This window comes from Lissotriton helveticus, chromosome 3_1 (assembly GCF_964261635.1).
Source record: "Lissotriton helveticus chromosome 3_1, aLisHel1.1, whole genome shotgun sequence".
NCBI lineage: Eukaryota > Metazoa > Chordata > Amphibia > Caudata > Salamandridae > Lissotriton > Lissotriton helveticus.
Window position 1 is genome coordinate 1,203,969,768 of NC_136061.1, and position 15,219 is coordinate 1,203,984,986.

The 15,219-nt window shown below is 48.1% G+C and overlaps 1 protein-coding gene across 3 annotated transcripts in view; it reads left to right on the forward strand.

Annotated features, from left to right (window-relative positions):
- Positions 1–15,219, forward strand: part of SIK3 (SIK family kinase 3) — a 739,490-nt gene that overhangs the window by 568,631 nt on the left and 155,640 nt on the right. For all 3 annotated transcript variants that reach the window (XM_078681850.1, XM_078681849.1, XM_078681848.1), the window contains exon 9: positions 7,826–7,969. In XM_078681850.1, the coding sequence (XP_078537976.1) occupies positions 7,826–7,969 (144 nt within the window). The remainder of the gene's footprint in view (positions 1–7,825; positions 7,970–15,219) is intronic.

Genomic DNA, 15,219 nt, shown 5'->3' on the forward strand with positions numbered 1-15,219 from the left:
TGTAGCGGCTTGTGCACCTTCCCTCTTTGGTGACTCTAACTGTGGCAAATAGCTCCTGGTGGAGGGATGCCAAAAGTTTACCAACGCCACGTCAATCCCAATCTCCAATAACATGGCCCATAGTTTGGCCCTGTTCACCAGGTCGAAGGCCGAGGAGAGGTCCATAAAGGCCAGGAATAACGACCCCTCCTTGGCTACCGTGTATTTCACGATCAGCAAGTGCAAATTAGCACATTGCTCCAAAGTGCCTCTCCTTGCTCTGAACCCATACTGGATATTTGATAGACCCCCCTTCTCTCAATGCTGTCCCTTAACTTCGCCAACAAGACTCTGCCTAGTATCTTAACCCCCGAGTCTAGGAGGGAGATGGGTCTATAATAGCCTGGGTCTTCTCGCTGGCCTTTTTTAAAAATGGGCACGATAATTGAAGTAGCCCAAAAAGAGGGGAAGTGCTTGCCGTTGGCAGCAGAGAAAACATTTGTTAATATCCTAGCCCAAAACTTTGGTAGGTGTCTATAGAGATTGGCCGGGACACCGTCCGGCCCAGGAGCCTTGTTCTTTGAGGTCTCCAGAATAGCTCTCTCTACTTCCGTTTGATCAAAAAGTAGGGGGGCGGACTCGGTTACTACCAAAGGAGAGCCTTGGTGTCCCGAATCTCCATACACCTCTCTAAAGTGACACAGCCATTTTTCATCAGGTATGACACAGTCCATGACCGTGTTATCTACCTCTGAGAAGAAAGACTGGTTAAATATGGCCCAGAATTGACTACTGTCATGTAAAACGTCAGTAGAAAGTAGGTTATCCCAGGCAGCCTTCTTTGTCATTTTTCCGACCCTTAATAGTTAACTTATACTCCTTCTCAGGGGAGGCAATGACAACCTTATCTCTTGGGGACTGTTTTAGGGCTTGTATAAGCGCTCTGTGGGCTTTCGAGCAGTTTGAGTCAAACCATCTTTGCTGATTTTTACCTCCGTTCCCTGGTTTGGTCGTTAGGTCTTTAGAGATTTGTGCACATACAGATTCAAAAGCCCCCATGATTTCATGGGTAGCAGCATTTGAATCCTGGCAAACCATCATATTACCCCTAATTTTAGGAAGTAATTCTTCCATAAAATTTTCTGGGACTACATTTGACCATTTCAACCTTCTCCCTTGATCCACAGGGCGTAATGCTGGCCTTGGTTGGGCAGGGCAGGACTTATGAACCATAAAATCGCCCCATGACACCTCAAGCAGCACGGGATTGTGGCCACTGTATGGGGAAACTATTGCTCTATAAGAAGCAACCCTATGTAAAATGCCTGGGGACAAGAAAATATAATCTATTATTGAACCTGGATCAGAGCCCTTATAGGTAATTGTTCTGAACCCCCCCCCCCCCCTCTATTTCGGACTCCTTCACCGCAGATGTCCCAGGCCCTGTCTCCGGCTACAAGAGCAGTGACTCCACTGGCTCAGAGAGCTGCAACGCCGCCACTGTTGCCAAAGTCAACCATTTTACCTCCGGCTCCGGGGTCTCCGGCGCCGCAACCGGAGCTGAATTTGGCGCCTCCTCGAAAGGCTTCAGAGCCTGTGGTGCCGGATCTGGCATATCGTGCTTTCCCGTCTCGGATCCGTTGCATTTTTTAAATGCGATGTTCTGCTTGTTCGCCAGAGTTGCGAACCCTACTGGTGTGCCTGTTTGTTCCATGGGTCCGTCTAGAAATTCCATGTGGGGTTTGCCACCTCACTTTCCCCAGGCACCGCTCATGCCCATGGCTCCAGTGAGTTGGCCTCCTCCATGCCTAGATTTTCAATGCCGTTGCAGTCCTTAGATGGAGGAGCTCCTCTAGATGGTTCATCCCTGGCGCCGTCAGGCTTCAAGGCCTGTTGGAGGAAGAATAGTGCCAGCAGGAACCTGGAGGAGCTGAGGAAGGAGAGATTGTAGATCCTGACGCGGATTTTGAGGTTTTGCAGGAGGCTAGTGGCCCGGATGCCTCTCCTTAGTGGGAGCTTTCATCACCAGAAAGGCTGCAGACCTGTTGGAGTTGCCTCTTACACAAATGAAAGACGACCATAGTGAGGCTGGAGGCAGACAAGTCCCGGCATTCATTTTAACCTGAAGAAGTCTACCTATGTAACCACAGTAAGGAGGATCAATAATTTGGAGATTGTTAAATCCCAGAACTCGAGTGACAGAAAATTCAAATTATATCAAGACTACATTTTATTGAAGGCTCACATGGAGAGCCCCACATTTGATGGGAATACCCTAAAATAGATGGGTGATACTTGACCTTGAGGAGCCAGTTCCCAAGAGTGATCATTGAATGATTACAGATCACCAATTCTGATCTGAAGTTGTGGGAGACACCAAGTATTTTTCCTGAAGAAGGTTGGATCATTTTAACCCACCGAAACACGTCGTGCTGGTTCTACAAAAGCACTAAATCAACCCTATCTTGGCCAAAAAAGAGACTGTACAAAATAGTTTTGACCAATGAATTTCTTTGTGATTAGTGTGTAACAATGGCAAAAAACTATTGTCTATGATATTCTCCCATGTTCATTTACTGTGATTTTTGTAACAATTTGTATGATGTTTGTGAAATTTTGATGTGGTTCTCTATTTAGAGAGTTATTTTATCTTGAAATAATCCATGTTTTTATTAAATACACTCTTCGTATGTCTTTTTTAACTGTATTTACAGAATAAACATTCATACATTGGATTCTTGCAAAAAGTCAGCACTGTTTGGTGATATTGGTATGCTTGGATGAATGTTGTATGATTTATTACCGGTTTGTCTAAATACACACAAAGGGAATTGTTGTTTTTGATTTTGTCAATTTGGTGTCCTGTCCTTTTGTGTAAAGTGGACCCTCTCTTGTTGTTTGGGAGTTGCCTCTGCCTACAGCGGGGTTAAGATCTAATATTCCTATGGAGGAGCTCCATTCCCCTTCCCCTGTTTCAGAACCTTTGCTTCCCTTCAATGAGGTTTTGACCGAGCCCATTCTGGATGTCAGGCAGAAGCCAGTGTCCACTCCAGCGGTTTCCAGGACCATGGCAAGGAGGTTCAAAGTGGCTCTGGGGGATCCTGCATTTCTGTCTACCCGTCCTTCTCCAGAAAGCTTGGTGGTCAAGGCTTTGTGCTCCTCAAGGCTGACTGCAGGTTCCTTTCCATCTACACCTGTGGATAGGGAGGCAGAGCATGGAGCAATCAGCAAAGAAGGTGTTCTCGGTTGGGAGTATGGCCCTTTAGTCCACAAATACCACATATCCTTTGGGTTGCTACATCCATACCCTCATGGACTCAGCCATGGAGGTTGTACCAAAGTTGCCTGAGGAGGTACCAAGGGCATTTCTCAGCGGTGTTGTCAGATTCCCAAGCTGCTGCCCGCCTAGTGATCCAATCTGGTCTGGAGACGGACAACTCCATAGTAAGGACAATAGTCTGTGGCAACTAGGAGGCACGCATGGTTGTGTGGTTTGGGATTCTCGCCTGATGGCCAGGATACATTGCTGGATTTGCCCTTCGATAGATCTCATGAAAGTGGCCTAACCCCAGAGTATGGCGATTAGCACTGCAGCACGCAACAACAGTGTGAATTTAAATCATTAAACAATATTTTAATTCATATTTATCGTGACAATCCACAATTTCTTCATTGAAAACTTATGATTACATATTTAACAAATGCATCGTTGTACATATTGCATTACATGAAACTCATTTGCTTCTGTTACAAAAGAAACCACAGCTATTTTGAATGGGAAGGAAAATTTTATTGCCAACTCCATGGAACCTCCATGGGTTTTCCTGGTGCGCCCATGTATGCGAATACATTCATGGCGAAATTTGAGCATGACTTTATTCTAACAGATCAGACTTGGAATGCCGGTTTAATTTTTTTCAGAAGGTATATTGATGACATTTTTCTAATTTGGAACAAATCAGAAACAGCATTGATCAACAACATTAAAAGCCTTAATCTAGTTGACCCAAGAATCCAGTTTACTTACAGCATTGAGGAGAAAGCCATATCTTTTTTGGATGTGCTAGTTGAACTGAAAGAGAATCGAATTGAAACAAGGCTGTTCAAAAAACCTACAGACAAGAATAATGCACTTCAATTTCACAGTTTTCATCCAAAAAATGTGATCCAGAATTTACCTTTGTCTCAGTTTATGCGCATAAAAAGAATCTCATCAGACGAAGATGTCTGCAATACAACACTAGAAGAACAAAAATTGCGTTACATCCAACGTGGTTATCCAGAGCAAACCTTGGATAATCAAATCGTTAAAATTAAGACTATACCGAGAACAAAATTGTTGGAAAAGAAACAGAAAAAGAGCATGCAAAGAATGGTGTTTGTTTCCAAATTTTCTTCGGCGTCTCGAGACATAAAAAACATAATCACAAGAAGGTGGGAACTATTGGAATCTGAAAGTGAGTTTGGGAATTTATTCACAGAGAAACCACTGTTCGCCTACAATAGGGCGCAGAATCTAAAAGAGTTTTAGAACATCCTGAAGTCGCATCGGGTGTATCTCCGTTTTGCGGTGGGGTCTCAACATTACTAGTTTGCAGTCCTTCCGTTAGGCCTTACTTCCGCACTTCTTGTCTTCACATGGTGTTGGCGGTGGTGGCAGCTCATCTCAGAGGGTCGGGGATTCCTGTTTTTCCCTATCTGGGTGACTGGCTTTTCAAAGCAAAGTTGCCAGCGATGGTACTGTATCCTTTGCAGGTAGCAAAACAACTGTTGTTAGAGTTGGGGTTTTCTATAAATGTACCCAAATCTCACCTCAGCACAACCTGTTCATGGGGGCAATACTGGACACTACTGTAACTCGTGCCTTCCCACCTCTACAGAGGATTCAAGACATCCAGGCTATGATTACACTTTTTCAGAATGGAGAGGCTGTTCCAGTCCTGAAGGTCTTGCACCTGTGCAGTCTGTTTGCTTCCTGCATTCTGTTGGTCAGAGACGCTGCAGTGGATCTGCTATAGTGGAGTGTTCCAGGCAGCCTATCTTGGGGGAAGCTGTTTCAACCTCCTTCTCCAGTGGCCACAGTGATAACGGATGCCTCCACATTAAGGTGGGGAACCCATCTGGGGGATCTGCAGTTGAAAGGTCTTTGGTCTCCAGAGGAAAGATTGTTCCACATCAATCTCCTGGAATTGTGGGCAATACGTTTGGCCCTCAAGTTCTTCCACCCTTCCCAGTCAGTCGGTTCAGGTCCTAAAAGACAACACTACCACAATGTGGTATATCAACAAAGAAGGAGGAGTAGGATTGTATCTTCTCTGCAGAGAGGCTGTGTGACTCTGGTCCTGGGCTCAGGACCATTGGATTTGCGTAATCGCAAGTCATCTGGCCGGAGAGCTGAATGTGTGTGTGGACAGTCTGTCTGCAGTATTCAACCAATCACGAGTGGCATCTTCATCCGGAGGTGGTCCTTCACAGTTTCAGATTGTGGGGGTTTCCTCAGTTGGACCTGTCTGCCACTCACAAGAATGCGCACTGCCCAGCATTCAGCAGTCTCCAGTATCCCGACACGGAGAGCGTTTTGGGATGCTTTTCAGTTACATTGGGGTTTACAGCTTCTTTACGCGTTTCCCCCGAACCCATGATTCCTCAAGTTCTGAGGAAGATTCGCCAAGACCTGACCCAAGCCATATTGATCGCCCCGGATTGGCCGCGAACGGTATGGTACACAGACCTCCTTTGCCTCTCATTGCACCCTCCGCTCCGTCTCCCTCTCAGGGCAGACCTCTTCTCTCAATCACTGGGGCAGGTTCTACACCCCCACCTCCAGAGCCTGCACCTTCATGCCTGGAGATTGAACAGGGCAACCAGAGTTCCTTCTCTCTCTCACCGGATTTGGTGGACATTATATTATCAACCAGAAGATACTGCACCAAATCTGTATAATCTAGTAGGTGGGCCAAGTTTGTTAAATGGTGTGGAGACAATTCGATTGATCCTTTACTGGCCCATTTGTCTGATGTTCTGAGTTTCTCTCTTTCTCTAGCGCAACAGGATTATAACTTCTGTTAAGGGCTACGTGTCTGCCTTGTCTTTTTTTCTCTATTTGCCAGATCAACCCTCGTTAATTAAATCTCCCATAGTTATGAGATTCATTAAGGGTCCCGCTAATAGGTTTCCTCCATCTCCTTTTATCATGCCTCAGTGGGATATGAATTCTGTTTTCACATTCACGATGGGTTCACACTTTGAACCATTGCATAGTTGTCCCTTAAGGTTTCTAGCATTTAAAGCTATATTGTTATTTGCAATCACTTCCGCTAGGAGGGTGAGTGAATTGCAGGCTCTTAGTTCCAAGCCTCCCTTTACATCTTTCCATTCAGAAAAGATGGTTCTTAGGACCAGAGCTGCTGTCCTGCCTAAGCTGTTCACTCCTTTCCACTTCGGGCCGTCCATCACCTTACCCACTTTCTACCCTCCCCCTCATCTTTCTGAGGAGGAGAGACTTCATAGCCTGGACCACAAGAGGGCGGTCAGCTTCTACTTGGACAGAACCAAGGACTTCAGGTTGGACAATTAACTTTTCATTGGTTATGTGGGCAAGATGAAGGGCAAGGCTGTCCACTAAAGAACGCTGTCCAGGTGGATCATCCTGTGTATCAAGATCTGCTAGGCCCTGGCCAAGAAGAAGCCTCCTGAAGGTATTCTCACTCATTCTACCAGAGCTAAGTCTTCTTCTTTGGCTTTGAATACAGGTGTCCCTGTGGTAGACATCTGCCAGGTGGCAACTTGGGCCTCCAACCACACTTTTGCAAAGCACTGTTGCTTGGATTCAGAGGGGAGGAGGGACGGCCATTTTGCTTGTTCTGTGCTGCAGGATTTTTTGGTGCAGCAGGTACCCTCCTCCAGGAGCAGGACTGCTTAGGGAGTCAATTCAAAAGGTGAGGAATCCACAGGCAGATGTGTCCATCAGACTTAACAAGTTACTTACCTTTGGTAGCGCTTTTTCTGGTGGATACAGTATCTGCCAGTGGATTCCTCAACTGACCCGCCCACCTCCCTGTTGCCTGTCTGCTTATACAGAAAAATAATCATTGTAAATCTTATGTGATTTATTGTTGTAATCATGTGATACTTGGCACTATGAGATGTCTATTATGAAGAATTTCCAGGTTTGGTTGTGTTTGCATACTGTGTATACGTGTGAAAATGTTGTGGTTTCACCCATTCACCTCGAAGGCATGAAAAAAAGGGGCGGAACTGACGTCAGCATGCATACGAGGTCTTCGCTTGGCTCCGAGGATGTCGCGCGGAGTTGCATGTGAAGCCGTTCCATTGTGACATCCTCGTCAACAGAGGAGAGCTGAGGAGAAAAGTGTCAGGGGAATGTTGCCATTGGGGTAATTCAAAAGGTGAGGAATCCACAGGCAGATACTGTATGCACCAGAAAAAGCGTTACCGAAGGTAAGTAACTTGTTCATTTGTGCTAAAGAAAATTCCTAACCAATAGTTGGTCGAATAATGCATTGCAGGTAACATAAGAAGAGTTTGAGGCAAAACTGTTGTTACAGGTAAGTAACTAGTTTATTTTCATTGGTAAAGCAGATCAGGATTTCTAAGGAAATAATACTGAGACTAAATCTGGAAGCAAGCTCTAACCACATAAATAGCTGTATGCTATTTTTGATACTCTTATTAGACACAAATGGTGGCATCTGAGTTAGTTGTTTTGGGAAGTTATCTTTTCAGACATTGTCTAGATTTGTCATTTTTTTTAGCCTTTATCTGTTTGGTAATGTGTACAAATATCTCGCCATAATGACTAAAGTGTGAGTTACTCTCTTTGCAGTCGTTAAGGACGGATGCCTACGATCACTATAGCGCCATATACAGTCTTCTGTGTGACCGGTTGAAAAGGCACAAGAACCTGCGTATCGCTACTCCCCCCAGTGTTCCACGGGCCATGTCTTTCCAAGCACCAGTCAACGTGCAGGTAATCAGAGTCATCTAATAGGTCAGTCAGCACATCCAACTGCTAGACACAATTCAGAATTAACTGGTAGCAGGTTGAGATGTGGAGGACTGTTTGACAGGGACACAGTCTCATAAACCCAAGCACTTTTCATTAAAAAAAAGAAAAAATTAAGCATGTGGTTGACTGCGTCTCAGCCCTGGGCTGGTTTCCCTCTATGCCTCATCCCATTCTATAAGTTGCACCCCTCCGGGAAAAAAGGCACTAATGAAGAAAATAGCTTTGCAAGTGTTTTTGTCAGACCATCCTCATAATTTCAGACCTAACATGGATTGTGTGTAGTGAATAAGAGGCAGTTATAATAGAACATTTCCAGTGATTTAGGAGTTCTGCCTCGTATGATTCTCATTGGTGGCCATAAACGTTAATATAATTCTTGCTACATGTGGGTCCCCAAGGCACTGCATATCAAAATATGTATGATAAAGTAAAAAGAGTCCAACATGTTGCAGAGCACACAACAAAAGCTTTTTTCTAACAAGAGTTTTCAATTTTTAGCCGACACGTAGTTCCACAAAAAAGATCCTTCCAAAAATATTGCCTAACCTTTCACAGAAATGGCCCTTTCTGTAACGTGCCCGTCTTACAGTAGGTTAAAACATGCCACTGTTCCACAATACTTATACTTTTTATTTAAATTTGTTTTATTAAGTTTCAACGCATCAAACACATTGCAATATGACAAACATGATTTCCGAGGGCAATCTTGTAATCCAGTACTGGACCACCCCCCTGCTTCAATAGGAGAGCTACATAAACAGCTGGGTAATACGGCGTGTCCATGAAAGCAAACATAGGAAAGCCCTCGGTTGGTAGTGCGTCCATATGCCCCATAAACAAACAAACTCCCCACCAGTTCCCAACCACCCGTCCCGTCCCCCCGCCCCCCCCCTCCTCCTCCCTCCACCACCCCACCGGTGTGTCGCCTAAGTCCTCTTGATGGGGAACCAGTACCTTGGTTTGTGGGCTCTATCATGAGGGGACATCACTCCTGACAGGCTTGTCTGTGAGTCGCAGCACCCAGAGGTATTTCGGGCACGTGAGTTCATTGAATTCCCTAGCTAACAAAGTAAGGAAAGGTCGCCATATAGTAATAAAGGAGTCCGAGGCTTGAGTTAGGGTCGCTTGTATCCGTTCCATACCTAGTATATACCAGAGCCTATGAAGCCAGCCCGTGTGTGTAGGTCTCTGTGTGGTGCCAATATGATGTGCCACCGCCCCTACCGCCAACCCCATCTGCCGCCCCCAATCGATTTGAGTGGAAACGTTATGACATTTGGGAGGCCCAGTAGTGTGTTGGCAGGAAAACAGGTGCTCTGTTTCAAACTGTTTGTCAATGTCGTCTAATACTTTCTTCCAATAGTCCGTCACCTCTACACATTCCCATAGCAAGTGAGTTAGCATTCCCACCTTGCCGCAACCCCTCCAGCACGCGGAGCTGCGTTTCGGGTTACCTTTATGCAGCCTAGCCGGCGTCAAATACCAGTAATATGCGATCTTAACTGCAAACTCCCTACTTGCTACATTCCTGGCGGTGTGGTGGGCTCTATGATAAATATCTCGCCACTGCTTATCCTTAAGGGTCCTTCCTAGCTCCAATTGCCAGCGCTTCTGGCTAGCAGTGCGTGAGATGGAAAGGGGCGGGTCTTTATAAAGGTCCGTAATCGCCTGTCTGACGGTCTTTTTCGTGATGAGCCATTTCTCAAAAGGTGTGAGACGATGGCTCACGTGGGGTAGGATGTCTCGTCGTGTTAGCCAATGACGTATCTGGAAGTATGGAAACCTCTGCGGCATTACCAGAGTGTACATCTCCTTCAAGGTATCGAATTGGATAAAGCCGTCCAAGTCAAACAGGTGACCAGCAGATTTGCATTCCGAGGTTCGCCAAGCACCAAACGCTCGAGGCTCCACCCCGGGGGAAATGCCGGGTTGTCCAACAGTGGTGTAAGAGGTGAGGGGAATGTAGTGAGGCCCCTGTTAACCGCTACCGCATCCCACACCTTAAGGAGCGTACAAGTAATTGGCGATTTTTTGATATAAGACGGTCTGTCCAATTGATTCAGGAAGGGGATCTTCCAGAGCGACATTTGAGCCATCGCGCGGTCCTGGAAAAGCCACCTCTTTACCGACTCTGGGCAGTTCCACTCCAAGAGGTAGCGAAGTTGTGCCGCTTGGAAGCATCGAAAAAGGTCAGGGATGCCCAAACCGCCCTCCGCGGGACTCCGTCTAGCCAAGTCCCTGCGCAGCCGCGGGCGTTTTCCCGCCCAAACGAACTGCCGTAGGGCGTCCTGCATTTTCTGAAGTACCCCTATCGGTGGAGTCACCGTAATGGTTTGAAACACATAGAGGACCTTAGGCAACAGGGACATTTTGATTGCCGCTACACGCCCCAACCAGGATAGTGGCAGCTGCCGCCATCTCTTGAGATCCCCCTGAATTCGAGCAAGGAGCGTCGCATAATTAAGATCGACCGTTTGTGTTGTGGTCGGCATCAGGGTAATCCCTAGATACGGCACAGACATACTAGAGGTGAGGCCCCCAAACCGTCGCAGGCTACCAGTAGAGCTGCGGGCGTTGCGGCCCAGAGGAAGAATCAGAAATTTGCCTATATTCATTTTGAGCCCCGAGACTTTCCCGAAGGCCTCCATTTCAGCGAGAAAGGCAGGCACGGAGCGCGTGGGGTAGTCAACCGCCACAAGTATGTCATCGGCATATAGGCTGAGGGTATGGGGCTCGCCACCAAACGTGATGCCAGTGATATCAGGGTTATCTCAGATTTTTTGCGCGACTGGTTCTATGTAAAGTGCAAATATTAGGTGTGATAGCAGGCACCCTTGCCTGGTGCCTCGCCGGATATCAAAGGGCTGCGAACCAATGCCGTTAACCCGAATTGTCGCCTGAGGGGAGCCGTAGCAACTGGCGACCCATGCGCGGAATCGCTCCCCAATGCCGAAGCGCACCATACTCTTATCCTGGTATCCCCAGTCCACTCTGTCGAACGCCTTCTCAGCGTTGACAGATAAGAGAGCCGCGTCTGAATCGTTAAAATGGGCTTTATCTATAACGTGAAGGAGACGGTTGGTGTTGTCGCTACACTGCCGATTGGGAATGAAACCCGGTTGATCGGGCTCTATAATGCCCGGCAGGCAAGGTCCAAGCCTCGCTGCTAGAATACCCGTAAAGATTCTAAGATCCAGGTTGACCAATGAAATAGGCCGGAGCGTCAGCCGCAGCAAGTGCTATGAGGTCCCCGCACACTAGGGTCTAAGCGCCCCCCAAACCGCTGTCACTGAAACCTCTGAATTGTCATTACGGCGCAAGTACTACGAGATGCTCTTGTGTATTTGCTGTGCAACCCCTTTTCGCTGTAACAAGGCCTCACGGAGGCGCCACTTGCCTTTGTGTGATTTTGTGCGAGGGACTGATAAGTGCAGCATAACTGCGTCATGGTCGGAGAGTGCGACCGGTATAATGTCTGTGTCTGTGACTAAGGCAGCTAAGTCGGTGGTCCCCAGGAAGTGATCCAACCTAGCATAGGTGTGATGCACATGAGAGTAGACAGTGTACCCTGTAGAGTGGGAAGCACCTCCCGCCAAAGATCCAGAAAGCCTCTACTAGCCAACCACTGCTTACCCTCTGATGAGATTGCCCCTGTGGCCCGAAGCGGTGACGGGATCTTTCTCTGACCTGGTCCATCACCTGATTGATCTCTCCGCCCACCACCGTGTATCTCGACTGAACTTTAAGGACATCAGCTAGGGCCCCAGTGAGAGATCATTCTTGCCTGGTGTTGGGAGCATATATTGACCCAATAACCAGTGATCTGTCTCCCACTTGAACATTATACGCCAGGAGCCTGCCTTTAATTTCAGCAGCTTTGTCACCCACCTGGCCCTTGAAGTGTCTGGCAAAAAGAAAAGGCACCCCCGCCTTTTTCTCCGCAGTGGAATAGTAGTATTGCAGGGGGAAAGCCCTAGAGCGCATCCGATGCCAGTCCCTGGAAAGCAGATGTGTTTCTTGCAGCAGGTAGACTGAGGCCCCCGAATTCTCTAAAAAAGATATTGTGAGAAGTTGGCCTGATATATAGTGCTCACTATTCTAGTGATCACTGTGTATCATACCAAACAACCCTTATTGATGATTGGTTGTAAGTCAACCTTTCAGACCAGCTATCCTAGTAGCATGGACACGAGCAGTCTTCAGGCTAAACTCTAGAGGGCGTGTTAAGCCAGCTGTTTTATCATCACATATACCCCTTGAACACCAAGTGAAAGGACACCACACAAGTTGTTATAAAAATATAGGATATTTATTTATAACAAGTCTGCCCTGAACTCTTTATGAGTCAGGGAGCTAAGCACAATACAAAACTCTTACGAAAATACTTTAAGTTGCACAATTTACACAAATGCCCGAGGGGCACGAAAAACCATATACTACAAAAGTGGAATGCGAAATACTAGCAGGTAAGTAACAAGATCCAGAGGCTTCAGGATCGCTAGGACTACACTACTGAACCCTAAGGTTAGGAGCAGGAGGCCTAGGGAGATCGGGTGCAGAGTGTGCACTCTCACGCGGGATGCGGGAAGAAGTCTATGGATGCTAGATCTCGTAAAGTTAGTGTTATCGGACGAATCCGACTAGTTAGGCTGAAAACGAAAAAGTATCTGGACACTTAGATAGTGAACCTACGTTGGAGCACCGAAATGCTCGAGTTACCTAGCCCAGGGGCTGCGGCTGCATAGGGTTCAAAAGACGTCGGGAATCCTCGTTACAGTCTATGGAGCCTGAAAGAAGGAGTTGCTGGCAGGCGACCAGTGATGAAGTTCGATGGGATCCAAGCCTGGATCGGAGTTGAAGATGACCTGAAAGCAGAGGGGACTCAGTTCTTGATCACTAGCCAGTGATCAGATGGGCACCAGGATGGCACCGGATGAAGGCTCCTCGACCAGGTGAGTGGGCGACGCTTGGCTCTGCAGTCTCTCGGACCAGGAGGCGTTGTCGGCGACCAGGATGGAGGGGCGAGCTGTCCCACGAGGGTGTCTGCTGTCGGCGCTGCTGAAACCAGGACTGGAGCAACAAGCCTTGGCAAAGGCAAGCCCACGCGGTGGACTCAAGATGGCGTCTGGAGTGGACCAGGAGGGTCCAGGGTGCTCCTCTGTTGGAGGGGAGCAAGGGCCAGTCTGGAGCAACCAGACCAGCGGTGGAAGTGTCGTGGTTCGTCGTCAGGAGGGCTACAAGCCAGCAGGCAAGTGGCCGGACAACGCGATGAGCAGCAAAGAGCAGAAGGGCCCCACGCAGATCTCGTGGATGCTGGGGGGCTGGACTTCGGTGCTGGAGCTGCTCAGGGTTAGGGCTTCTCAAACCCCAATGCACTTGCTCGAGGGTCTCCCGGGGGTCGTGCTGGTGAAGCGTCGTGCAGGTCTTGAAGATGGCCGGTCCCACGGGTCTCGTCACACCCACGAATCTCAGCTGTGCTGGATGATGTAGGTAGAGGTCAGAGATGGCAGGGAATCCGGGTCTCGTCGAGCTGGGCAGTCTTGATCCGGAGGATGGACTTACAGCAAACCGCAAGAGCTTCGATGGTGCCTGCTGGTGCAGGGTGGCTACTCCTTAGCCACAAGGGAGAGTCTTCAGAAGAGTCAAGAGTTCCTTTCGTGGAAAGTAGTTTCAAGATTCAAGATTATCTCATTTGGGAAGGGGGCCTGCTCCTATCTTTATACTAAGAAAAGGGGCTGGCACGCGACTAAGTCCTGCCCTATGGGTGGGACTAGGAGGGGGGTGGTTACACCCCTCTCCTTTGTCCGGTCTCTCCCCAGCTCAGGGGCTGGTGTGCCCCAGGAATTGGTTTGAGCCGGCATATGCACAGTGAGCACCGGCGTGCCACTTGCAGTCACCTTCCTTTCAGCCCTGCCTACCTGGAATACACTAAATCCTGTCTGGGATGGTGCTGGCACCGCCCCTGACAGGAAACGCTTTGTCCATGCCTCCGTTGCTGGAAGGACTCCCAGCAGCAGGAGGGCAGACTTGTGTCTCGGTGGCAGCATCCATTTTGTGGATCTGAGGCTATGTCTGACTTTAACCGGGGTTCACAGTTACATACATGTCGTGTCCCTCTAGAAGGGTGGAATGCTAACCCCGTCGCCAGAATTGGCCAGGGGTTAGTATTCCAATTCGTATGACACCTTACTCGACATGTTTTGATAAAGCTATGCCAAAGTTAGCATTTAACCGCGAGGATTATAATGCACTTAAGAGTATATGGTATAGCGTTATCATGGAACAGCTATTTGGACTTGGTTCCGCAAGCTGCAACCGGGCTCAGCTCATGCCAGAGCACCATCTCACATAATTCCAAGCACTCTGCCTTCAGGATTGATAAGGCCTGCCATAGGAGTGACTGATAGGAATATATGTGTCCATTTTAGGGTTAGATATAGGAATACTATATCTAAAGCAAAGGGTGTTTACACCACCTTGCCCCAGCTGTCGTGCAGCCAGTTGTGTCTGTTTGGGTGGCCAGCCAGGGGTGGCATAATACATGCTTCAGCCCCTGGTAGGCCCTGGGTACACCTATGCCCTGGATACCTAAGGTATGCTGTACAGGGACTGATAAGGTGGCCCAGTACCAATTGGTAAAATGCACCTAAGGTACATGGTTGTAATTTAGAGAGAGAACAGCTAGGCTGTGGGTCTGATTAGCAGGCCCACAGCCAGGGAAAGTCGGAAATCAGTGAAGCAAAAAGCAAAAATCTGGGATGGCCATGGGATTGCAGACCCCACTCTCCTACAGATATGACGGCCCTCCTTTATATGGGGTTATTAAGCCCTTTCACGTTCAGGGTGAGAATCTTCAGGACATCCTCAACCATGATGGAAACCCTGTCAATCCCCTCAGATGTATAGGAAGACCAAGAACCCATACCTCTCTGCCGGCACCCCCTGAAATGCGACACACCGGATCCCTCCCTCCCCGCCCCATCCCCTCCACCCCCTTATCCTGTACCCAGACCCCTGTCCCCAACAGTCCCCCAACCCCCCCTGCCCCTCCTCGTCCCTCCTCCAAATCCCGAACTCCCAACCCCCATCCCCCCACCTCCCTAACTCCAACACCAAAACTAAAACCCTAGCATGTGAACGTAGTCCCAGGCCTTGGAATCCGTAGCATAGACCTGTGGTGAAGTTACTTGTTGGAACGAGCAGTTGTGGCG